The sequence below is a fragment of the Penicillium subrubescens genome (genome assembly GCF_028828155.1).
Source record: "Penicillium subrubescens strain IBT 31985 chromosome Unknown utg000006l_segment0_segment0, whole genome shotgun sequence".
NCBI lineage: Eukaryota > Fungi > Ascomycota > Eurotiomycetes > Eurotiales > Aspergillaceae > Penicillium > Penicillium subrubescens.
In genome coordinates, this window is record NW_026643156.1 from 2,377,102 (window position 1) to 2,402,131 (window position 25,030).

A 25,030-nucleotide genomic window follows, 5' to 3' on the forward strand; every position below is an offset into this window, starting at 1 on the left:
AAGCGAATTTTTTGGGCCCAAGTTTTGGCCAGACGAAAAAAGTGTAAAAGACACAAGAAGACACAAGAAAAAGTGAATCGGCAAGCGGCTCCAAGTACCAGTGAACAATGCTTGAAGATCTGAAAGGAGATCGCAAGTAGATCGCAGAACTTGAAAGCAGAAACTCCAGAGAAAAAAATACAAACAGACGAAGAAACGTGGCACGAAAATAACAACATATGCCGATTTAAAAAAGAATATCAGACAGTGTTTTGAAAAGAAAAAAAAAATCATCAGGGAGTTGCGGGTATCATCGCAATAGTAACCGGCAAAGTAATCGTATCAGGAATGGGACGGACGCTTCTTGTCCCAGCAGGGGTTGGGATCATTGCCTCCCGAGCGGGCGAGCGAGAATATAACAAACAGCAAATGGTTCATGATATATTTGAAGACCCTGTCTGGATCCCAGACCGATACACTCGAGCGAAGATCATCGGTCGGCACTCCCGTCCAACGAGCGAGCATGTCGAGCGATGACTTCAGATCAAGGTCGAACGTGAGCTCGAGCTCCTTCTCCTCTTCCTCATAGGCTTCCAGGTCGTGGACTGAGTGCTCCTCACTGCTGAGCGTGTCATCATTCCACTTCTGGCGGAAGGGTAAGCTTAGCCCAGGCAGCTCCAGGTCTGTGCAAGACGACTTCTTGGGGCACGCAGAGAGCTCAGGGCTACAATGCGGAGATGCCAACGTAAGGTCAGTGAAGGATGATGTTCTCGAGAATGTCAAGGCAGGTGGGCTGGATGGTGGAGAAGAAAGCTGTGCGAAGTCGGTGCAAGATGAAACTCGTGAGCACGATGAGAAGATAGAATCGGTGACCGATTCCACATCCGAGTCGTAATCTGAGCTGCCTAGCTCAGCAACCTTGGCCTCATCCTCACAGGGGATGGTTTTGGTTTCAGAGCCATCCAGAGTAGCCTCAAGGGCCTTTTTGATTGCATCATGGGCCTCCTGCTTATGTTTCGCACTTGCCGATCTTGTGGCGGAAGATCGAAGTCGTAACATTTTCACGACTACCTGAATGCGTGTGCGTAGTGGGTGACCCGTGCCACGGGCTTCAGGCGCCATCTTGAAGTCTAGTTCGATCCTTCTTCCGCCTGCCATATCCATGCGACCACGGGCAAAGTATGTCCCTTGAGACTTGGTGCGGCAAGCACACTGGCACATAGAAGGATTGACTTTGGTTAAGGGAACAGGGCCGATGAATTGCCGAGTGATCATCCCCATTGCTGTAGAGGTCAGTGAATCTGTTTTATTGCGCCGAAGGACGGGGAGAGGCATTTGCTTACCACTAGCAGGAATCGAAGTCATGCCCATGAGGGACTTGCGGAGTGGTGGAGGGGAGCCTCGGAAGGGGAGGACGACAGACAAAATGTTTGAACATGTAGTCTTCTTGGGGTCGAATTTGCTCTTGGAGCCTATGATTGAGGTCTCCATCTCGAGCTCAGACATGCCACGGACTTGGACATCATGCACTGCGTTGGTCATATAGGACGAGTTGCCTCCGAAAAAGCCTTGCTGAGTGTTCATGCGAGGTCCCATACCCTGGGCTTGAGCTCGCTGTCTCAGAAGCTGCTGCTGGATCGCCGCGTAGGTGGGGCTGCCGCGAGGCACCATGGGAATGCTCGACCTAGCGCCATGAAGTCCCTGAGGGTTGTATTGGGCATGCTGGGGAAATCCCATAGGCTGGCTATTGATAGGAGAAACTCCCGACGCTCGGTTGACATTGAGGGTGCCGGCCTGCATGGATTGAGCGGCCCTCATGTTTGGACACTCATGACACCAATTTCCGGACGGTGGAGCATTACAGCATTGGAGGCAGGTGCCGAATATATGCGGGCAAGACTTGCACTTGTCTACTGGCGGTTGGGAGGATGTTTGGTCTTGTGATTTGCGCGGGTCAACTCGAGGTTTGCTGCTCTTTTTCTTGGGCAGCCCCTTTGTGACGCCGCCCGAGCCACCGCCAGAACCAGAGGCCCGTGGTTTAGATTTAGGAGGGTGTGTGGCCTTTAGGTGTGGGCCCTTTGTTCTTCCGTTAGAAGGATCGGACGCCGAGCGGTCTTGAAGCAATGGCCTTGAGTCGACATTGCTCATCTGGTTTCGGCTGGTACCAGAGGTAAAATGGTGCTGCCCTTGCCCAGTTGCATATCCAGAATGTCCATATCCTTGTTGAGACGAAGCTGGACCTGCGGCACCTGCGCCGCCGCCCAGTGTGTCGTGGTCAGGGCCATTTTTGCGCTTCTTATTGGCGCGATCATTATCATCTCGTTGAGATGAGCCAATGTTGGACGACGCTGGCTTTACGAAACAATGCTCCGCGAAACAAGCATAGAATTGTTTCCAAGTTTGGACGTTTCGCGGACAGAATTTGCACACGGACTCGCAGGGAAGAGGGACCCTTTTTTGATTGATGATGTTTCCAACAGGCACACCCCCGTGGTGCATGCGATAATGGTCCAAGATTTTATCACGGCGACGTGGGGGCTCCCGGAGCAGCGTACAATGCCCATCGTCATGATGGCAGTAGTATTCGTATTCCGGGAAGTGCTTGTCGGCGGCATGCCTCTTGATGACATGAAGTGTTGGTGTTTCCATTCCGCAGATACAACACTTGTAGTATGGCCGGGTTCTGTCAATCTCCTTTTCCTCATTGTCACCTGACTCATTGGCGAGCGGCGGAGGCGGAGGCGGCATCTCCTCGTTCCCGAGGGCATTCAGATGCGCAATGACCTGGTTCCAGACGACACCTAGGCGCTTGCTTGTCTGGAGCAGTCTTTCATGGCTCGGATTTTGGGCTAAGACCCACATGACATTCTCTTCGAGATAAGGAAGGTCCAAGGTGGTGTCAACTTCCTGACGGGGGATACCCATGCTGCCTTGCGCAGGGGCCGTCTGTGAGATGGGCTCTTGACGAACGGGAGTCGAAGATGGAGAGGCTTGATTTATAGCGTTCTCACCCCCGGAAGCTTTGAGGTTCATAGGTAGGTCCTGGGGATATTCCATGGGGTATCCCTGGCCAATCCCTCTCAACAGGAGGTCATGAGGCTGCAAGGAGTCTACCAGTGGCTGCTCTTCTTTTGGGGACTGACGCTGTGCACCTAGGTCCGTTGCACTGTACGGATCGGATATTGAGGTCGGATCCGTTTCGGAAGGAACTTGTGAGGGAGTAGTAGTCTATAATAGCGGCATTAGACATTGCTTCATGGATCATGAGGAGACTTATTGTTGAAGTCTGGGTGAGAGGAGGTGATCATCATAGGCAACCCACAGTATTTTGACCATTGGATGAATCGACGAGGTCAGCGTCGAAGGAGTATTGGCCATCGACGATGGCATCACCGAGAGCAATCCACGGACCTTCCGTTGATTCACGGATGAAGACATGGTTCCCAAACTGGAAGAAGTTTGTGTCGCTGAGGTCATCTGAGGACCCATTGGTAGCTTGATCCATGTTGATGAAAGTAGGGCAAAGCCCGACCGGAAGTACTGGCCGGGAAGGGAAAGAGCCCAATAGAGTGGAAGGAGGAAGCAAAGAAGAGGTCAGATGAGCATGGGCAGGAAGGGAGGATCAGAGTTATATACTGAGAGCCTAAGGACCCAATCCAACCCAGAGGCCAAGCGGGTTGAGGGTTATGAGGGTTAGGCTTGGCGGGTTAATGGGGTGCAAAAGGTAGAGGAAGTGACCCCGGAAGTCTGTTCGGACCAGAGGGCCCGACAGGTATACACGTACAAAAGTGTGGTGGGGAGGAAGGGGGGGAGAGAAGTATAGAGCTCAGATCGGAAACGGGGGGCAAAGCACTAAAGGTAGCTTAAACCGATCCTCGGGTTTATGCCGAAACGCCCTGAGAACCAAGGCCATAAAGGAAAGAAAGAAGAAGAAATGAATGAAAGGATGGGAAGAATGGGGGGTGGTGTGAAGAATGGCGTCAGAACTAAGGGATTATAAAGAGCCCATTATACCATAGACCAAAGACCATAGACAAGAGAGGCGGTGCATGGACTGAAAAACAAAGTGTAATTCAGCAAGCAGAGAGCGAGTTTCACGCCGGGTTTTAAGTCGGAGGAGAATGGCAATGAGACAAAATAATAGTCGCAACCATACAGTACGGGTTAAGACCGGGGTTAATTACGACGACCATCACGCAAATCAACCAGACCCGATTTTGTATGGGGGAGTGGGAGGGAGTGGCATTAGCAGAACGGAGCATGAAAAGTAATGACGATGGATTAGTATGACTGGGACACCCGCCAGTTAGCTCTGCAAGCGAGAAAAAACACCCCTCAAGCACCGTCAACCCTGCACCGCCTTGTCGAAGATTACTCGTTACAGCATTCAACCAGTGCAATTAATAATCTATAGTAGACTGGTAGTATAATAGTAGTAGCGTAGCATAATACGTACAGACTAGGGTAGTATGTACGGCGTGGAATAATCAGTAGGCTGTGCTGCCCCCTTCCAACCCGTCCACCTTCCACGGCCTGACAGCGAGCCTCGTTTACATGAAGGCCCAATCTATACGAGCCACATCAGGCCAAGAGCGGTGGAATGTTGTTATGACTGCCTGCCCCTCTATCTACCCTTCCTTTCCTCCTTTCTAGACCTGTCACCAGTCAATGACTAGTCAATGGCCTTCCCAAAGCGTCTACAGATCCGATCATCCATGATTGTCTTCCATTGACTCCGGGAGGGTATACGCAATGTGTGCCGCAATGCGTAGGATTCCCGAGCCCGAGCGCACACCCAGCTGGGTATCTCGTCAGACAAGTCGGGAAGGTCCTCCAGACGGAGAAGGTGCGATTGCGATCACTACTGTTCCCATCGGACCGACATCCATGGATAATGGGAATGATTACGGGGAAACGACTCAAATCGGGACCCCTGTTCCGACACAGATCGAGAGGGTCATGGACTGGGGCAGGGGCAGTACCACCAAGTCGGAGGGGGGATCTGATGGTGACAGGGGACCGGTGACAGGGATTGACCAAGATTGGAACTACTGGATTGGCGTGGTGATCCGCGACACGCGACGAGCAGAAAGCAAAGCGAAAGTGAGTTGTGTCTCTACCAAAGTCTACCTGGCTGGGCTCACATGCTCAGCATTATCGCTCTCCGCGCCATAATAAACCGAACGTTGCGAATGGTGGATTGACGGGAGGCCCGGAAGTTACCACACAAGCAAGGTCATTGACAGCGCATTCACTCGCTGATCCGAACAAAACTACGAGATGAATCGCTCGTGGCACCAAACTAGCCCCCTTCGCCTTATTCTGGACCCAGCCAACGGTCGATCTTCTTGTGGAGAAGGGGCCCGAGCAAAAACGCTGCTCTGTACCATCAAGGAAACAACTGCGGTCCTTGTCAACAAGCCACGAGTGCCGCCGAACGGCTCTCACATCACACTCGGCTGCGACTGCATTGGGGAAATCGCCGCGGCAGAGGAGGAGCAACCTCCCCTTCGCATCCATCGTCTCCGACGTGATGCTATTATTCGCCGACCAAGTCAGGCCAATGGTAACAGAGATTCAATGACATCAGCAGTTACGGACAACTTAACCAACTTAGCCTGCGGCTACGTCGCTCCAATTTCCACGGCAGGAAAAGTCCAGGGTCTTACAACATGGAGACATGGAGGCTGTGAACGTCCAGATCTCAATCTAGCGCCCCAATGATCTGACCATGCCCGATTCCTATCTCATCTACTGCATCTGCCGGGGACGTCTCCCCGTACCTGCACTCTTCGAGGATCTAGTGACGACCGAATCCATTGTCTATGCATACGCCCCGGTCGGCGCCCGGCTGTCCAAGCAGCATCGAACATTCGAACCTTCCACGCAACGCACTCTGTCGTAATATTCCCCTACCGGATCGGCAAGAGAGAAGCGTGGCCGGGGAACATGGGCAATGGCACGCGGGCGCATCATCCCTTACGCCAATCCAACGAGCAAGACCTTGATCGGGAAGAGTAGCGGGGCCAGGAAAAGCGGGTAGAATTCCCCGACGCCGGGAGGGGCGAGAGATAGGGCGGCGCAAAACCACTGGCCAGCACTGGCTTAAACAGGGACGAAAAGAAGGGTGCTACCAGCTGGTGCTTGCAAACGGTGAGGCGCTCTGAGTGATCAATTCCTGTAGGGCAAAAAAGTGGAGGAAGAGCGGAAAACGAAGGGCGAGGGAACCAGCCGAGTCAAAGCGAAAGTCCTGTACTAACCAACTAACTCTTCTATCTAACAGCCACCTTCTTCCCCGTAATACCCCGTTCACTGTACAGTGTACTACTCCTCCTGATCCCCAGATTTTACGAATTCACTCACCGGAGATCAAAACGGGTACAGATAGCCTCACCTCCACAAAACCCAAAAGCCATGCACGCCTGCAAAACGCCGAAACTCTCACGGTCTCACGCGGGCTCGGATGTTAAGGGCAAAATGCAAGTCGAAGAGCATGATGGATGATCAAAACCACAGGAGAGATACTCCACCTCCACAGCTCAGTCATTATTGGACTGGACTGGACGAACAAGCCAGGTAAATCAACTAAGCAGGTCCCCCGAACTGGCGGCTCCTTCGGAAGCACCAATTACAGAAGGGGCTTTGCATTGGGCGTTGGTATGTACAGTAATAGATTCCTATACATACCGTAGCTGACACGCCTACTGTACGAGGGTATTATCTCTATCCGGACTAGTGAAACGATCGGCACTGTCCAGCGTCCACGGGCCTTGGAATGTCGAAGAAGAGGCTTAAAATCAAAAGACTTGGCGGTGGCAACAACCACCTGGTAGCGGTGGGCCTATCGACGAGGTGGATTACCACTTGAAATGAGCTTCCTGCACGACTGGAGTGTTTATCGTCGTCATCAGAGTCGGCTCTCTCGGGCACAGGCCTGACGCAGGAAAAAGGGGGAGGGGCATTACTACACGCGTGGTTGGGTATTGGGAAGGCAGCGGAATGCGTGGAAATCTCTGCATGTACGAGCGAAAACAATCTTTTTAGACAAAGGATTAGTTGTGAGGAAATTTGTTTTTATCTCCATGGTTTTCATTTTCGCCGCACTTATTTTTGGCTTCTGGGGAGGGGCGGGGTCAGCTAAGGACAGTACAGTAGTCTTTTTTTTTTCTCGGCTGTGGGGAAGACAGAGAAAAAAAAAGAGTGACATACAAGAAGAAGCCGAAAAAGCAATTTCTTAGAGACAGGAAAAAGTCTAAGAAGAAAATTTAACTTAAAAAAGAGAGACAAGGAAAAGAAAATCAGAGAGAAAAAAAGAGATTTATACCGTAGCCGAGCTTCCTCAACTTTTCCATTTGGAATCTTTCGATTTGTATATCAAAGTAGAACGAAGTATAACAAAGTTCCACTATCAATTTGTGACCCACTGGAACCATCCTTTTGAACCGTAGATCGCCCACGATCGTACCTCCCGTTCCCTATCTTCGGTACACCGACCCCAACATATGCCATGCGAAATGCAGGAAGAATGGAAATCGGACTGCACAGTACAGTATCCATTCTTCTGGAAAAAGAGAACATCGAGAAATTCAAGATTGCGATTACGAAACACAGAACAGACAGGCGAGAATAATCAGAAAAGTAAAATGAAAGATAGCAGATCCTCATCATCAGCTGGACAAACTACGTACGTAGTATGACCAACGAGGAACATTTACGTACCTACCCAACCACCCAACTTACACCGTCCCTCCATACGTCCCTCCCTCCCTATCGAGAAACCAAACGGTGAGAATCCGATTCCGAGGGCCCCAGCCCTCAGATCCAATCCTTTCCCTCCTCCTCTGACACTGACACTTTTTCGCCTCCCATTAAACCCGAATAATTCCTAAACAAATCTGTTACGCAGCGAACTCAAGAACCCACCCACCATCTGCAAAAGCATAGTGCGCATTGCTGCATTGCTAGCTGCATGCTCTTCGAATAAGGAAAATAGTCACTCATTGGCTCGTCTGTACGAAGGACCCCTGGCAGACTGAAGGTGACCGGCCCCTCCCAACCACGCGAGAAAAAATTCTAAAAGTAATAAAATAAAACTAATATAATATAATATTGCTGATATAATGATATGATGATATTATGATATGACATCCGGATTTCTTGATATTCGGGAGCCTGAAAACCCTGCAGTGTCAGCTGAGACGACGCCGATGGGGCCGAAATGTTGGACTGTAAATGGAAAGGAAAATTAGCCAGAGAGAGATCAAGAGCGAGAATGGTTGTTGGTGATTGGGGAGGAGGAGGCAGGTGGGGGTCTTTTTTCGGCTCTGCTCTTGGCTGGGCAAAAGCCAAGACTACTCGGTTAGTACTATGTCCATACGTACTGCGCTGCTTGTGTCTTTCTTTGTCTTTTGTCTTTGAGGAATGATTATGGCTGGGACTGCATAATAATGGTATTCTCTTTTTTCCAGAATTCCGTACTCCGTACTTCGTAGCGTTGGTCCCTACTACGTCAAGCTGTGGCTTGTTTTTTTTCCTTCCCAATATCCGATTCCAAGGATCAAAAAGAATTTTCCCACCACACTTGCTGGTGGCACGCATTGAGGTCTTTTTTTGGAGTCATATCATGCATAGTGGTAGATAAACAGGCTCTCCAGCTTTCTGCCTTGCTGCAAATTAATTTGATTTATTTTTTGATTGAGAAATTTTTCCCCTCTCCCAATCTTTTTGGTTTAATAGTCTCGGTTCCTTTTCGGCATGTTATTGGGTCTGATCTCGACAGAGATTTTACGACTGATGAGTTTGGGGGTCTGAGCGTGCGTGGATAGCGTGAAAGGGCAGTGGACAAATAGGCAAGTAGAAAAATGAGCAACCGGGAAATGAACAATCTCTTCTCATCTTCCCTGGCTCTCTCGTGGTCGATGGTCGATGGCCGCGTTCAGATGGCTAAGTGGCTGTAGAGCCGCATCAGAGAAACAAGGATTTCCATGTCTCGGATCATTTCAATAGTTTGATTTAGTAAAGTCAAGGAAATTGCATAATCTTAGGAAACTCTGTACTGATGATTGTAATTGCAAGTGCATGAGTCACGGTGTATGTTGTATCTCTATGTAGTGGTTTTGTGAAATAATACAACAAAGAATAAAGGTAAAAACACAAAGGGGTAGAAAGACAGAATCACAAAAGACAAACAAACAAAGAACAAAGAAAGCACATGTCGAAACTCCCCAGACCCACTGGGGTCCCCCAAGTCTCCAACTCCAGCTTGTCTCGAAACTCCATTTCGGCGGGGCGGTCTCTGCCAGCCAAAAGCCCCACCGACGGCCGCCACTTTTGGTGTATGCTTTGTGTAGATGAAGACGAAGATCCCAAGAACACCAATCCCAGTTCCCGTTTCCCAGTTCCCAACCAAAAAGCAAAAGGAGTGTCCTAAAGCCACAATCCAAAATCGAACTCCCCAGAACCCCAAGTCCGACCTTTCTGGTAACCCCTCGTACGCCCGTATTGCCCCCATCACATCATAACCGTTCCTGACAGAGACAAAGCTCGTCCTGTCAGGACAATTGAGCACCTGCAAGGCAGGTGTAGGATGTGTTCAGTAGCCGTAGCTACTGGGGGTTGGAGGCACGGAGGGGGCTCCATGGCTGGGCCGCCTCCGGTTCGTTCAAATAGGCGATGATGGAGGAGGAGGAAGAGGAGGAGCCATCGGCCGGGAGATGGCCTGGAAGGAGATCTGCACGCAGAGGGTGGTCATTGGGGAGCTCGAGCTCGAGGTCAGCTCCCTTGATGTTGATCGCCGGGAACTGCCCGCCGATGTAGCTGAAATCCTGTTCACTGAGAAAAAGAGTAGTGTCAGCGGGTTGGTAAGGGAAATGGAGGCAGAGAGAGATGTGGCGGTACGAGATCCATAGCTTTTTGGAGATGGAGGTGGGTATGAAGGTAGGGAGGAGAGGTAGGGTAGACAAGATTGGGCAAAAAAGTGAAGGGAGCGAAGGTAATTGTTGGGGTTGACGGTAGAAGTGAATCAGGAACGACGACGGTGATAGTCCATGATAACACGGCTAGAACCGGACCATGGTTGGACAATGCGGGCTTCCCGCTTGGTACCACATGAAGCACGAGGTAGCTTACTTGGGAGTGTTCATCTTGGAGATAGGCACGACGCTGGCAATGTATAGGAAGGTACAGAAGGGCAGTCTACACAATGATCAGTAGCAAGACTGAACAAGAGATCAAGTGGATATAGTCACCAATGGCTTCAACTCGGGAGGGACCTTGCATACAGTGGACTTCCGAAGTCAAAAAGAGGATGTGGTGGTAAAGTACCTCCTCGTCGACCTGCGCCAGCGAGAATCTTTATAAATCCTCGCGGATACATCATGTCAAGTCCATCGTAGGCTCCAAGGTGTACCCGGGTTAGGTATGAGAGTCGGCGACGGTGGCCACCTCAAAACCGGAGAGGGTTCGTTGATCATCACAGATCCCCATTGGGGAGGGTTGGGTGCATGAAATATCCATCGCTGCGCCTTTTCTTCTGGAAGCACCCCAAACCCCGGTTAGGGTAAGGCGGGTTTAGGATAATCGAAAATTAAAAAAATAAGAAAAAAAATAGCAATAATTAAGATATAATATCGAGGCAAATGAATGAAAGCAAAATGTCGGTGATGGAGAGAGCAGAAAGGAGGAGGAAAAGGGACCAACTGGCAGACGCCAGCTTAAGTGTGCGGGTATACTGGCGACTGGCTACCCCTCATCTGCAGGGACAGAACGACAGGACAAAAAAGGCTAGTGCGAACACACTGAACAGTACAGCTGTTCTGGAGAATACACCGAAAACTCCCGAATTAAATACAGCAAAAAAGAGGGAGGAAAAAAGAAAGAAAGTAGGGAAATCTGAATGATCTCGAGATTCTCTAATCGTCCCCACTGTTTCCTATAGTTCGAGTTCCACGGCTCCCCAGTCTATGGTTCACTTTGTTTTAACCTCACCAACCTCGGCTACCAACATGGAAAATTAAAAAGTTCTATGCATTATCTCGCAGTGATTGTTGCCTCGATCGACCAGACATGGTGTCAACATTCCGGTCTGGCCCAAAGATCGGTATACGGCCGGCATCATGGTGTACAAGGTACATTGAATGTCTGAGGGGATGACAGCCGGGCGATCTACACGCCATCATAATTAGCGTTCAAAAAGAGTTCATACTAGAATCTTGCTTCAAGCTTCCAATCTTGTCTCGGTACTTCAGTGGCATAATATTCAATAATATAAAACCAGTAATTATCAATGCCGTGGTTTCTTGTCATTTACGATCGTGAATGGCAAAAGGTATCGGCAATATTAGCCTCATTACCCCTCTCACTAAGCCTAATTTGGGCGGCTGCTGCCTGTTCAGTCAGGAAACAAATCAACTGCGCCACGGCGAGTGGCTCGGGTTCGCATATCCTGGGAGGATGACTTCATCATCTCGTAGAACGGGTCAATTTGACTAGGTGTGATAGCCTAAGAGAACACCCTGAGAACCCTTTTCACCTATCTCCCCATCCGACCCATCATCGTCATCACTGCCATGGGTGAAATCAGCAACCCTCAACCTGGGCAATTACCCAGGCGGATTGTTGTCCCTGTCCACCCTCCCAACGCCGTGCACCGAGCTCAGGGTGGATGTCGAACCCAAGCCCGGATCCCCTCCGAAAAACCCCCCCGAAAAAAAAGTAAGCCCTTGCTTTGAATTCCTTGAATTGAGTGCGCGGACACCTAGAACGAGAAGCATCCCAACAAAATTCTATAGATAGGCTAATCCCACCAACCAGTGCCATCACAGATGTGAAACACGGAGGTGCCTCGGCTGGTTTCTATCCATGGATGCCGGGAGAGCTTGAGTCACCATTTACTCCGTAGTCCGTACGGTACAGAGACAGGCAATCACGACTGTCCACGTCAATACAGTCTGGATTGAAATCCCAAGACCCACGGCTTGGGGATCGACCCAAGGAATCGCGCCTATTCTCTGCGCTAGTTTCCAGGGGAAATGAGAAGGGGCATATGGTCGATCACCAGATTGGCAGATGCAGAGTCGATTGCAGAAGTCAACTCCATCTTGTTGCAAGGATGCTCTACATGATGAACAGCCGGAGAGAAGTGGGTGCCTGGCTCCAAAAGAACGAACCATGCCAGATATGGTAATAGGTAACTAGACTTTCATTAGTAGATGTTGCGTCTGTGCCAAGGGCGGAGTCTTGAGTGGTATGAACCATTGCAGTTGTCTCCACTGGCTCTCCACTGGACCATTGGCAGGGACGTCATGTATGTACTATGTACGGAGTACGGTACCTGAGATGGAAGTCTTCAAATTTTCTTTCCCATGATTCCAGAATAGCCTTTTTTCCTTTATTTTTTGGTCTCACCCAGCCAAAGCTCAACAAATAATTATCGAGTAAAAGAAACTCGCGGGCTGGGAAACGGTGGCCCTGTTTTGGGTTAGACCCTAAGACGCCAGAGGCTCAAACGTCTTACTCAGCACCATGTGCGAGGCCCGAGTCGTGTGCTGGATGACGATTCGCTCGTGGGCCGGGATTCTGGAAAGGCAACGAAGAGGAGTGAAACAAAAGACGCCGATGTCAGAATTGAGTTCAGTCAGCTAGACTTGTCCAATTCATGTAGTTATATGACGATTCTGCCCCAATATTTGTGCCCAAGGCTCTGTGGCAGTGCCTGTCATTTGTACAACCCGTGTATGTGGCGCAGTGTAGGTGGCTGAGGCCAACATCCGTAGGTTACACAAAAGTCCAACAAACAACCGCTGGTATACACATCCTCGTATCCGTTAATCCTCAACAAACTGAGCATCTCCTAATTCTCAGACATCACCAGTCATTATCACGTAGCCTTCAACCCGACTCACAATAAAACCTCCCAATCAGCATCACTGACGTAAAATCCCGCATCGGTGTAACCAATAGGTCGCAGGAGATATATCTTTGCTTTTTCATCGCTTGGCCGAACCTACTACCTCCCACTCAACCCAATACCGGGCATGGGGCACACTAGCCACTGCCCGATTCCGCCTATAGCCATCATAGGACGTACCTTACTCGAGCTGTACTGTACTCTGATTATTCTAGAAAAGAAGCCTTGACCACCCATTCCCCTCGTACCTCCCAAAGCCCGCAAAAACGCCTACAGAACTTAAACAGTTGCCAATTCAGCCTTACAGCTTACAGCTTACGGACGGATGGATGGCGCCGCAACCCATGCTGCTGTATCATCCACAACCTGCTTCGAAAAACCTTAGGTACTGGTGAATGTGTAGCATAAGGTTGCCCGCGGGAAACCATTCTGCCTATCAGGGCATCGGCCGAATCTTCCTCCTACCGGATGGAGGTTGAGGACTCGAGTGATGTCGAGTCAAGGGCAGAGCGCTGGCGTCGGCGATTTTTCTGAAGCGAAATATCCGTGCAGAATAACCTTCGCATGGAGGTCCAATACGGGCGATCACTGGAGCTTGGGAGTCCCGTCTTATCGTTGATACCGGTACTAACTACTGTAGGTAGTACCTATGTACTTGGGCAAGTTACTGATTGGTAGATGGCTTCGGCTGGGGTAGACCTTCGGCTGCTGCTAACGGTTCGCGAGGTTTACTACAAGGGGAATTTCTCTGGAATGCTGCGAGTGTACTTGAGACACACTGTGTCGCAGACTCGTGGTCAGACGGGCTCGCTCGGCTACGGACTTTGCACCTGCCACTCCGGCTCCTATCTCAAGCCGATCCTGACTTGGAGAGTCAGGATTTCCGATTTTTTCGTTGGAATGCTCGGAAATTAATGTGCAGATTACAAATTATGGAGACAATCCATGGATGTCGAGCCAGGTTCGTCAGGGATATTGTGGGTGACGACCCTAATCCTTGCAAGTTGCCTCAATCTACAGTAGCAAGTTGCCTCCTCCCCAACCAATTAGGTAGTACCCACGCGAAACCTGACATACTCTGGTTTGACTGTTGTGGCATACTTCTTCATCCTCGTCTGTAACATTAGCGGCAAATCTGAGAGGCTTAGTCTAGGTCCTTCTCCACAGGGCAGGCGATGCGAGTGCGATGCGTTGGTGATCCATTCGGCGACTGCCCAATGGAATACTCCGTAGTCCGGTAGTCGAGACCCTGTGTTCGTTCAATCAATATACGACGGGTATACGAAATAACCTGACTCCGAGAGCAATTTCCGCTGGACACGCGCTCATCCAACCGGCACCCCCGTCTCTTCCGGATGGGTAGCGTACTCCGTATATTCCGTATCCGTAGCAAGGGAGCATTTACAATCACAATGCCCGGGATCAATGACCCAGGTCACGATGCTCGGACCTCCGTCGTTTACCCTGAACATGGAGGATGGAGGATGGAGGATGGAGTCCCGGGCTCTTTGTGGCCCAACCTGCCAGGGTAGGTAGGGTCATACACAGTCCAGTCTGTCCGTAGTCCGAGGTGCCTCACGAGGGTTTTCTTTTCGTGGCGCATTTGCCGATCAGGCAGGCAAGTCGGTCGTTGACCGCAGTAAGCTCCCAAGGCAGTTTGCGACTGCCGTGAACTCATTTGTACCTATACTCCGATACTCCGGAATGCGAGGGGACTGCAGGATAGTGGCTGAGCCCGCTACTTCCAAACCAAGGGGGCTTCGATTGGAAGGCCTGAGAGGTTCATGACAGGTGGATCATGTGTCTGGTTGAATTAGCTTGCTGTCGAAAGCTCTTTCTGGGCGTTTTCAGGACGGTTTACGGAGTAGTTTTCGATAGATGGATGTGGAATGGAGCGGATCACCCTCGTTCTAGACCGCTGCTTTGCGATGCTTTCTTTCTTGCATTAATTGCTTGCTGCTATCGTCCTGGTGCCGCCGCCTTCGTTGCGCTGGCTGGAGATCTGGCGGTGGCGGTCTGGCTAATCATACGGTGCCATTTGAGGCGTATCTCGAGTCTAGACCGCTAGATTCTCTTATGTGAACTGGGGTGCATTTGACGTGGACGGTACTAGCGTAGGGGTAAATGAGCTAAAGATGAAGTCAGGCGCATCGGTCGGATGAGGTTATCGGGGGAACCATGTGAACGTCAAAATACGATCGTCGATCATGTTCCCGGCGATGGCCAGAACGTTCCAGAGCGATTTACCCATGTCAGGTCCAGGTCGAAGGATCGCAAGTCTAGAAATCAGAACTACAAACTACAATCCAGACGAAAACTAGCCAGGCCCAGGCCTGGCTAGCCAGCAGACTAGCAAGAGCTGTGCTGGCGCAGTTCATCTCGTGCTGGCGACCGACTCCAAACCGATTCTCGACCAAACCCTGCCGGACCAGCCCACCAAACTAGGAAGAATATCATGAACTCGGGAAATTTTTGATTTTGTTTCATTCAGGGGAATCTATGCAGAGGCTCGAGATTGTGCCAGGGCAATCGGAAACCCTTCACGCGTCGTCTCATGCAGCCAGAACGGTCCGCCTTGCCATCCCACAACATGAGAGAGATGGACAAGACAGCCAGAGTAAAAACCCAGTTTTGTAAAAAGAACAACACCAAACAACCTCGCGCACCGAAACCCAGTAAGACCCTAATCGACGGAAGAGCCGCTTAGATGTTGGTGTCGTAGGCAATGGGAACGACGGTCTCGGGGGCGTTGCCGGCGGCGGAGACGGTGTGGCCGGAACGGGGGCCAAGGGCCTGGCGCTTCAGGTGGACGTGGACACCCTTCTCCTTGGCCTCACGCTTCTTGATGGCGTTCTCCTTGACACGGTTGATGAACTCCTCACGGGAGCGGGAGTGCTGGACGTGCTCGATGCGGACGTTGATGCGCTTCTCGAGGTAGCGGTTGTTGACACGCTTGTAGAGGAGGACACCGACGGAGGACTTGGTGACGTTGTAGACGACACCGGTCTTACCGTGGTAGACCTTGTGGGGCATACTATTGAAGAGAGAGACGTTCAGTCAATGTTTCTGGCCGGGTTTTTCATGTCATTTCGCAAGATTGATGATGAGAGGCGATTGCCAGAGGAGAATAAAGGTGTGGATATTCTGCGTGTAAATTTTGCAAGGAAAATTCGGATTGTACTGACCCCTTCTGGACGGCACCGTTAACCTTCAAGTCGACAATGTCACCAACACTGTAAGAAAAAATTCGTCAGTCCCCCAATTTCTTATAATTCGTTCCGATATTTCGTCATTGGCAAGGTTTCCATCATACCGGTAGGTCTTCATGTAGGTAGACAGACGGATCATACCGTGCTCCTTGAAGGAGCGGCTGAAGGCATACTATTATTCCATCTCGTCAGTATGCTTGTCTTTCTCTCTCTCTCCGCTGTCCAGCTCTCCTTGTCCACCACCAAACTTGTCGGGCGAAAGGTTCGAGCGACGGGGAATTCGAAGAGCGAGGGAATCGTAGACGTACCCGAGTGCCGGCGCGCAGACCGTACGAGTGAGGCATGACGGCGGTGTTGTGGTTTGGGCGGTGTTGAGAATTGTCGACGACGGCTATCTTCAAGAGCGGGAAGTTCGATGGGCGGAGATTGTGGCCTCCCGAATCGACGCTCACGTAATCTAGGGCGAGCCCTACCCCACCACTTTGGGACTAGTGCGTCTTAGGCGAAAATTATCCCATGTGGAATTTGGACAACTTCAGTGTGCTTCTCCTCAAGTGACCCTTCGACAATCCCGCCAACCCAGGACACCCAGCAGCCATGGCTCCCGCTCCGTGAGTGATGAACGACCTCAATTCATGAAATCGCGTTATTCTAATCTATCTCTTTCACAGCCGTGTCTACACCAAGACCTACAAGGTCCCCCGTCGCCCCTTCGAGTCTGCCCGCCTGTTAGTTGTACTCTCCGGCCACTGATTAGAAGCGTGCTTCTAGTCATGTCGTGTGTTCCATATTAATTCACTGTTCATAGTGACTCGGAGCTGAAGATTGTCGGCGAGTACGGTCTGCGTAACAAGCGTGAGGTCTGGCGTGTTATGCTTACTCTGTCCAAGATTCGTCGTGCTGCTCGGTATGTGGATCAAGAAAATTCCAGATTGAAGGATTGCGAACTTGGCGCATCGAGACTCAGTCCTTAGGATGATGAAAAACAACGCTAACATTTGTCTTCCCTGTTTCTTCATAGTGAACTCCTCACTCTCGACGAGAAGGACCCCAAGCGTCTGTTCGAGGGTAATGCCTTGATTCGCCGTCTCGTGCGCATCGGTGTGCTCGATGAGTCCCGCATGAAGCTCGATTACGTCCTTGCCCTCAAGGTCGAGGACTTCCTGGAGCGCCGTCTCCAGACCTGCGTGTACAAGCTTGGCCTCGCCAAGTCCATCCACCACGCCCGTGTCCTCATCAAGCAGCGCCACATCCGCGTCGGCAAGCAGATTGTCAACGTTCCTTCCTTCATGGTCCGCCTTGACTCCCAGAAGCACATCGACTTCGCTCTTACCTCGCCCTTCGGTGGCGGCCGCCCCGGCCGTGTTCGCCGCAAGAAGGCCGCTGCCGCCGCCGGTGGTGACGCCGAGGAGGAGGAGGATGAGGAGTAAATTACTCGCAATTACAAAAGTCAAATGGGAGTACGGTCGGGTTTCGCTTTGGGCAGCTCAAACACTCTGGGAGGTTCATGGTGACTGCAGCATAAAGCGTTTCATGTTGTATGATCATGCAAAACAAAATGAATCTATCAAACAGCCACAATGGCTTCAATTCGAATCCCGAATCTTGTGCATCTCGTATCATCTCTTAAAGCTGGTCCTCGGACGTTAAATTATGTGCAAATTAATAATGTGAATCCTTAACACCGTTTAAAGCCCCACTCCCCACGGCTCATATCGCCTGTCATGTAAATCATAACCAAACGCCATCGCGCTAGCATGCAGCTTGCGCCTTATCCCTAAACGCCTACCATCTCTTTCAATGTCTCCTCCGCGCCTCTGTACCAGCGGCCCATTTCCTCAAGCCCATCACTCTCTCCCTGCTGCTTCTTGCGCTGGGCCTCGCGCGCCTGTGTAACAGCCTCAATCTTCCGTCGCTCCAGAACTGTGCACTCCCGCTCAATGGCCTCGGCTTCCCGAGTCTTTCGCGGAAGCGTGTTCTGCACAGCAGCAATTTGTCGGTTCAATGCGGCCAACTCTGCCTCTCGTTCCGATAGCAGCGCCATGGTGGCTGGGAGTGGTAGGTTCTGGGAGGACCGAAGATCCGAGGATGTCATACCGGCAACCTGCTTCGCGCGCAGACCCGCGATGGTGGACTCGAGGTTCTCGATCGAGTCGGGGAGAGTTGAGAGCTGTGTCATTTGAACCTCGACATTCTTGTATCCTGTCATAGATGCGATTGACATGAGCCAGAGCCGTGAACATCATAGCTAGATAGAGCCAACTTACGGCGCGCCAGTTCTCGGCCCATTGTCTCCATTTCCTCGATCATGAGACGGGCTTCTTCCTTTCGCGATTTGAGCTCGGCTTTCACCTCTGCTAGCTGGGTCTCCAATTCGACATTTTCATTGTGTCCGACCACAAGGGGTGGGTCGCCCACGATTGCGCGCAAGAATTTTTCTTTAGTGACTTGTTCGAGGTAAGAGAATCGTAGTTTGGAGAAGAGTTCCTATACCGCGAAGGGGGTTAGCCAATGTAAACGCGTCATACGGTTCTAGTCACGGGTTCTTCCATACCTTGTAGTGTGAAAGGTCGGCCTCGAGTGAGGCAGGTGTTGGATCGTTCAAATTGGATATAGAAACATCGGAGCCGCGCTTCGAAGGAGAGGGATTGGACCCGCCGACATCAGAAATGGGCTCGCTGATTCGGATGATCGCGAGCTGCTTCTTCAAGTCACCCTGCTCTTGCTCCAGCTTCTGGAGCACAGCAGCTGGGTCAGCCATGTCGGCCATTGCAGGCAGTCAATTTCAGTCGGGCGCAGCTATTCGAGGGGTTCAATAGATTGGTAACGAGACAGAGGGGAAACAGTGCGCGACTGCCGCATTGAGGCGTGGATCGGTAAATACTATCGCGACCCGATAACAGCGGGGGCAAAGGCGGTGAAGCAAGATGGCCGCAATTTTGGCTAGAGCGACGATAGACACGCCTTCCCTTTTCTGTTACTTCCGGCGCGGAGAGAGAGTTTTCTGGAGTTTCTTCGGCATGGCGTAGAATTTTCCAATTTCTCCTTTCTCATCTCTTCCACCACCCGTCAGATCCCTTCAGATCCGTCCAGCCTCGTGAAGAATGGACGACAACATGGACGACGAGTACGTTGCGGAGCTCCTCACTCGTGAGGCACGCGAGAGCTCTCAGAGATATCAAACAACCGGTTCATATATGTCGCGAAGGTATGCCCTTTCCCCGCTTTATCAATTGCTATAATGCGGGTCCAAACTGACCTCATTTCACTTCCAGACCTGCCGGCAATGCTCCCAAACCAAACACCCGATTTCTGCGACATCTGATTAAAGAAACAGATAGTCATAACACAGCTCTCAAGCGCAAGGAGGAGAGAGATGCGAAGGATCGCCTACGCCATCTGAGGGCTCGCCCTAAAGATGACCTGTCATCAGACCATTCTCGCCCCACCCGGAGAGACGACCATCGATCCAGTTCGCCGGGCCTGGCAAGAAGCCGTCGTGAGGAGGGCCGAGATCGTCAACAACGAGACGAACGTGAGAGTCCTCATCCTCAGCGGAGACACCGTCCTCGAGACTCGGCTACTGAGAGAGATCGGTCACGGCGCCATCGCCACCGAGACGACTCTCGAGACCGATCCTCGAGAGATCACCGAGACCGAGACCAGCGGGACCACCGAGACAAGCCGAGTCGTTCAGACCGCCATGAGCCTACCAGGAAACGTCATTCACGCCGTGAGACGTCTCGTTCACGCTCCCGTAGTCGATCGCCCCGGCGGGCACGGAGCTCGGAACGCCATCGCAGCCGCAAGCACCGCCGATCAGAGTCCCCGTCAGACAAGCGGTCGTCCCATTCACGGCGAAGCCGAACAGAACACCGGTCTGGGCATTCCCCATCTGAAAAGCCTCCCATTCCTCGTGACTCCCATTCCGACTCGACTCGGACTGCACCCAACCCTCGAGAACAAAGACAAGAGTCCGCGTCAGCCGCCGCCGCGGCTTACACAACTCTACGACGCGATGACTTGGATCATGATTCGGATCCTCTGGAAGATCTCGTTGGTCCGTTACCTCCGCAAAGTCATGATGAGGGCGCTGGCCCTATTCGTTCACGTGGCCGGGGCGCATACAAGCCCCGCGCCAGCAACATCGATGCCCATTTTGCCCCGAAATACGATCCTACAGAGGATCTTCCATCGGATGATGACCAGGCTTCGTCTCTAAACAAGCCTTCCCGCCGACCCGTTGCGGGTCTAATGACCGCCGATGATGATTGGGACATGGCTCTCGAGGCGTTGCGCGACCGACAGCGCTGGAAGGCAAAAGGGGAAGAAAGGCTACGTGCTGCGGGCATGAACGAGGAAACGATTGATCGGTGGAAGCACAACGCTGCATTCACGGGGGCAGACAGCACTGAGGGGAATCCGGAGAATGTGCGGTGGGCGAAGAAAGGTGAAGGACGAGAGTGGGATCGTGGAAAGGTGATTGATGAAGATGGGCATGTTGATGTCCGAGCTGCGTGGTGATTTGTACATTGTACGCATATGTTTTTACTGAGCGTTGCATAGCTTTTGGCGTCTTCGTATTTTGGCTCTACTTGATTACCTTGATACCATGGGATCACATTTTCATTTGGCGCATGGGGGTACATGGACCTTGGCGGGATCGGGTTTTCAAAAGTGTACTCATCCACACTTCTAGCCATTGAATTTATTCTACTGATTGACCAGCACATCTTCCCATGTCAACCTTGAATTAGGAGTGACATAATGACATATAGGTGGAGTGCGGAGTGCGGAATGGCCCCGAACCGCCGGATGGTGATTCCTCAGCTAAATTGACGAGATCAGTCATCCCCCCCAATTTGCTTAGGGATCAAAATGGCATAACCAGTCATTGAAATTCCCGGGGCCAACTGATTGATAAGGATTTTATGGGCCTCCTCCCTCTTTAAATCGGCAAGACAGCCTGTCCGACTGTACAGTAGATCCTTTCCCCTCACCCTACAGTGCAGCATAATTCTTCTCGTCAATCAACTCCGTTCCGCACCACATCTACGATATCCCTCCATCCAATAACTGCAACACTCGACAGAACTATCCAACGATGACAGACCAATTTGCCTATTCTTATCCTTCTCCGCTGGAGGGGTATGAGAACCTCGAGCCGCTATCTGAGTAAGTGTCACGCGAGCTGTCTTCAAGGCAGAATCCTCGACTTAGGTAGCATTGCTAACCATCCGGCTATCACAGAGAGCGCAATGACGATGGCAAGTCCTTCAAGAACCCGGAACACGGTATTCTCAGCAAAGCCTACGAGGAGTTCCCCGATCCACTGTGCAAGGGCCGTCGCGGTGGCTTCGATATTCATATCTACCATTTCCAGGTTAGACAGAGCTCCTCGACCAGTTTGATGTGACTTTCGTTCGACTAACACCCACCCAGACCAATCCCGACCAGGTCGCATACGCTAAAGCCTTGTGGGAGCGTATCCGGCGTGAATGTAAGTATCACATCTCCAACCCACCTAGTTTCATTTCCACCCTCCCTCCCTTCCCTCCAACAAGTCCAATATCTAACTTTGCACCTTAATCCAGTCCCCGAACTCCGCATATACGCCTTCTTCGACAAACCCATCGGCCCACACCCGGTCGCCATGTTCGAAGTCAACCTCTTCACGCCCGCGCAATTCGGCGCCTTCATCCCCTGGCTGGTGATTAATCGGGGCCCGTTGAGTGCATTGGTGCATCCGAATACGGTGGATGATGAGGAGGAGGAGCGGAATCATACGCAGCGCGCGACGTGGTTGGGGGAAAGGATTCCGTTGGATTTGAGGGTTTTTAAGTTGATGAAGGAGAGGCAGAAGAGGCAGGAGGAGGAGAGGGAGAAGCTGGTGAAGGCAGAGGCCAAGGAGGGGAGGTTGTGAGGGATTGCCGGTAGGGTTAGTTGGTCATTTGTGGTGTTTGAGGGCAATTCATGAGCGTTTTTTGAAGTTTTCTGATGAGGGTTGAATAGGTGAAGATGGTAGAAGTAGAGAGATTGTAGATTGTACAGTAGAGGGGAACCTGTCGAGTTGTTCGATGGCAGGGGCTGTTATCAGGGTGGGTTATCATTGGTGGGTGACAACTGCAGACGATCAACGGTAATCGAGTTCAGTCCCTGGGTGGAATACATGCAATTAACTTCTTGTCAATCATATCAGAGAATTTATAATCATAAATATTGAATAATAACTTGCCCTCCACCCCCAGACCGAAGTCTCTCTCCCCCTCGGATGACCTCGTCAGGAGCACCACATCACCAGGCCACACAGAAACCTACCCTCCTCAAACTAAATCCTAACACTAACCAAATCACACCAATCAAATCAGCCATCCACGAATCGTGCATCATACATGCAGACTGTAGCTCATGCAGATAATTAGATCTCCCCCTCTCCACCGAATCATCAGCTCTAACGCCACCTGGTCTTGTCCCTGACGCCCCAGCGATCATTTACATTTACATTCCAGGTTCCATCCCTTCTTTCCCGTGGACATGGATATACACCGGCGATGTTACCCTCTCGAGTCTTTTGCTCCTGCAGGTTCGGATGCGCCGTGACTTTTTATCCTGGTTGGAGTTAGACTTGCGGATATTGTTAGCTTGGGTGCTTGGCTTTGAGAGTGGGTGTGATGTGATTTATGGCCTATCTGAGAGCGAGTTCTTAAAGGGATGGTGTTCGGCTGGGAGCATCGTGTTTTTCTCTTGACTGTCTCATTTGTTCTGAGGTACTACTCTGTCTTGGTCAGTCCCTGTAACCTGCAGTGCAGGTTCTCATGGTGAACGTGCACTATGTCCCCGTCTTGTGATTGTATCAGGCTAATCGAAGTATAGATAAAGACTTGACTGGGATAGCCTGCCCAGCTGAAAAGTCTTTAAACATGATCTGAAAAGGGATCTTTTCACAGCCCTACTGTACTACGTCCCCACAGATCGATCGTTGAACCATGCGTGGTTTGATATCATACATAGCGGCTCTAGGCCCGCTAGCAACCCCTCTAATCCAAGCCACAGCAACCATCCCATCCTATGTCTACGACTACGGTATGTATCAAAACAAGAATTCATCTCCCCTCAAATCCACTCTAACCTCCACCAGCCCCTCTAGTCTGGCTACACAGCCAAGACGCATATCGACCAGGCGATATCCAAGCACAGCTAGACCATACCACGCCCCAGGTCAACTGGACCGCCATCCAGGGCGCACCATCCCCATTAACACTGAACAACCTCGACCAGCTTAATAATTTGGGAAATACCAGTGTATACTTGACTTCCCATGAGGGCATCGCGGCTGACCCTGAACCAGCTTGGTTCCGGGGTATCACGCCCGATGCACAGGGACGAATTGGGGATGCGACTGGGTGTGCGATTATTGTTGTTGATCATGGGAAGGGGAGTGTTGATGCGTTTTACTTTTATTTTTATCCGTGAGTTGGGTCTATTTTGATACTGCGCGGAGTGTCTGCTGGACTTTGAGGGGCTGGACTAATGGGGGTTTCTAGGTATAACAAGGGTGATAAGGTACTAGGTATGGAGTTTGGTGATCATATCGGTGATTGGTACGTCTATCCTTGAATTGCAATGCAATATGTACTGGCCAATTATTCTGATCAAACTGACTGATTGACTAGGGAACACAACATGATTCGCTTCGCCAACGGCACCCCAGAAGCTATATGGTTCAGCCAACACGCCAGTGGCCAGGCCTTTACCTACAACGCCCTCGAAAAGAAAGGCAAACGACCCATCGCCTACTCCGGAAATGGGACACACGCCAACTACGCCGTCAAAGGGTTCGTCAATCTCCCACTCGCTCTCTTTTTCCACAGTCTCTCCTAAACTAACCCCCCTCTACAAAATAGCCAACATGACCACACAATCCCCGGCCTAAACCTCCCCACCGGCTTCCTCCTCGACTACACAGACCGCGGTATCCTCTGGGATCCAACGCTCAACGCCTACGCCTACGCCTACGATCCCAGCACGGGCGTTTTCACTCCGTCGACCGCGGACGTCCCCGCCGCCTGGTTGGAGTTTAATGGTCGATGGGGCGATGACCAACCACCAGGCGAACCGTCGATTTTCGGGGAGGCCAAGTATGTGGCTGGTCCGGATGGGCCGAAGTTTAAGGGGTTGGATCGGGTGTTGGTGTGTCCGTCGAAGCCTTGTGTTGTATTGCCGTTTAGGATTTTTGCGGAGTAGAGATAGAGAAAGTGGAGGAGATTAGTAGATTGTATCCATGTTTAGAGTGATATGGGTGTAGTTTGTTGTTTTTTGGGGGTGGATACTAAGGGACTGAGATATCTTGTTTGCGAGGTTTCAAATGGTTGCTGTGATATTGCCGGTTTAGGTGGTGCTGGGTCAGGGCCAACATATATATACACTTGGATATATATCGAGTTTTCATATGAATCATATGCATATTGAGAAAGAAATGGTTTGCATTAGATTATGTTTAGTCAGAATCGAGAGAATGTTTCTTCAATCTCAATAATACATTAGTAGGTAAAATCATATGTACTCGATACATTAGTGCCTAGTATCACTCTATCAATCAGTTTATCATTGACATCTGACAGATGGAGTCATGAGATTTCTTAGATCCATTTAGACCTGATACCCTCCCCGAGACCCGGCAATCTCCTTTCACCCACACGAAATTCACGAATGCAACACCGGCACACGATGAGGCCCTGGACCCACCCCGATACTCCACAGAGCCGTGCACGGATTTTGCGAGAGCAAATTGCGATCCAATTCTTGGCGGTCCTGTTCGCCCGAGGTAATTTCAGGTCTAACACAGGGTCTATCTAGGTTAAAGATAGGTACGAGTTACATAGTTGCTTATAAGGTTTTGTCTATGTTTGTGGTGAGAGACCGGAGGTTCTTCCAG

At 51.0% G+C, this 25,030-nt stretch overlaps 9 protein-coding genes across 9 annotated transcripts; 5 read left to right on the plus strand and 4 right to left on the minus strand.

Annotated features, from left to right (window-relative positions):
• Nucleotides 1-321: 321 nt before the first annotated feature.
• On the minus strand, nt 322-3,484 carry N7473_009361 (putative C2H2 zinc finger domain protein; the record flags this gene model as incomplete). The annotated part of the gene is made up of 3 exons (XM_057155300.1): nt 322-1,262; nt 1,323-3,207; nt 3,302-3,484. 3 exons carry the CDS (start codon nt 3,482-3,484, stop codon nt 322-324), a joined length of 3,009 nt encoding a protein of 1,002 aa, XP_057006430.1.
• A 1,259-nt stretch (nt 3,485-4,743) lies between these two features.
• N7473_009362 (uncharacterized protein) lies at nt 4,744-5,703 on the plus strand (the record flags this gene model as incomplete). The annotated part of the gene is made up of 3 exons (XM_057155301.1): nt 4,744-5,082; nt 5,374-5,545; nt 5,597-5,703. 3 exons carry the CDS (start codon nt 4,744-4,746, stop codon nt 5,701-5,703), a joined length of 618 nt encoding a protein of 205 aa, XP_057006431.1.
• A 3,881-nt stretch (nt 5,704-9,584) lies between these two features.
• On the minus strand, nt 9,585-10,121 carry N7473_009363 (uncharacterized protein; the record flags this gene model as incomplete). Its single annotated transcript, XM_057155302.1, has 2 exons — nt 9,585-9,810; nt 10,108-10,121. 2 exons carry the CDS (start codon nt 10,119-10,121, stop codon nt 9,585-9,587), a joined length of 240 nt encoding a protein of 79 aa, XP_057006432.1.
• Nucleotides 10,122-14,969: 4,848 nt separating this feature from the next.
• N7473_009364 (60S ribosomal protein eL21) lies at nt 14,970-16,497 on the minus strand. The gene is made up of 4 exons (XM_057155303.1): nt 16,404-16,497; nt 16,200-16,267; nt 16,072-16,119; nt 14,970-15,920 (listed from the first exon to the last, which is right to left on the minus strand). The coding sequence occupies exons 1-4, from the start codon at nt 16,437-16,439 to the stop codon at nt 15,590-15,592; spliced, it is 483 nt and encodes a 160-aa protein (XP_057006433.1). The 5' UTR covers nt 16,440-16,497; the 3' UTR covers nt 14,970-15,589.
• Nucleotides 16,498-16,643: 146 nt separating this feature from the next.
• N7473_009365 (40S ribosomal protein uS4) lies at nt 16,644-17,525 on the plus strand (the record flags this gene model as incomplete). Its single annotated transcript, XM_057155304.1, has 4 exons — nt 16,644-16,706; nt 16,767-16,823; nt 16,904-17,002; nt 17,117-17,525. The coding sequence occupies exons 1-4, from the start codon at nt 16,693-16,695 to the stop codon at nt 17,523-17,525; spliced, it is 579 nt and encodes a 192-aa protein (XP_057006434.1). The 5' UTR covers nt 16,644-16,692.
• A 347-nt stretch (nt 17,526-17,872) lies between these two features.
• On the minus strand, nt 17,873-18,865 carry N7473_009366 (uncharacterized protein; the record flags this gene model as incomplete). The annotated part of the gene is made up of 3 exons (XM_057155305.1): nt 17,873-18,297; nt 18,363-18,582; nt 18,650-18,865. 3 exons carry the CDS (start codon nt 18,863-18,865, stop codon nt 17,873-17,875), a joined length of 861 nt encoding a protein of 286 aa, XP_057006435.1.
• A 225-nt stretch (nt 18,866-19,090) lies between these two features.
• On the plus strand, nt 19,091-20,834 carry N7473_009367 (uncharacterized protein). Its single transcript, XM_057155306.1, has 2 exons — nt 19,091-19,303; nt 19,371-20,834. The coding sequence occupies exons 1-2, from the start codon at nt 19,200-19,202 to the stop codon at nt 20,617-20,619; spliced, it is 1,353 nt and encodes a 450-aa protein (XP_057006436.1). The 5' UTR covers nt 19,091-19,199; the 3' UTR covers nt 20,620-20,834.
• A 365-nt stretch (nt 20,835-21,199) lies between these two features.
• On the plus strand, nt 21,200-22,018 carry N7473_009368 (DOPA 4,5-dioxygenase family protein; the record flags this gene model as incomplete). The annotated part of the gene is made up of 4 exons (XM_057155307.1): nt 21,200-21,270; nt 21,346-21,478; nt 21,538-21,595; nt 21,690-22,018. 4 exons carry the CDS (start codon nt 21,200-21,202, stop codon nt 22,016-22,018), a joined length of 591 nt encoding a protein of 196 aa, XP_057006437.1.
• A 1,063-nt stretch (nt 22,019-23,081) lies between these two features.
• Nucleotides 23,082-24,339, plus strand: N7473_009369 (uncharacterized protein; the record flags this gene model as incomplete). The annotated part of the gene is made up of 5 exons (XM_057155308.1): nt 23,082-23,178; nt 23,234-23,564; nt 23,640-23,696; nt 23,769-23,930; nt 24,000-24,339. 5 exons carry the CDS (start codon nt 23,082-23,084, stop codon nt 24,337-24,339), a joined length of 987 nt encoding a protein of 328 aa, XP_057006438.1.
• Nucleotides 24,340-25,030: the final 691 nt, after the last annotated feature.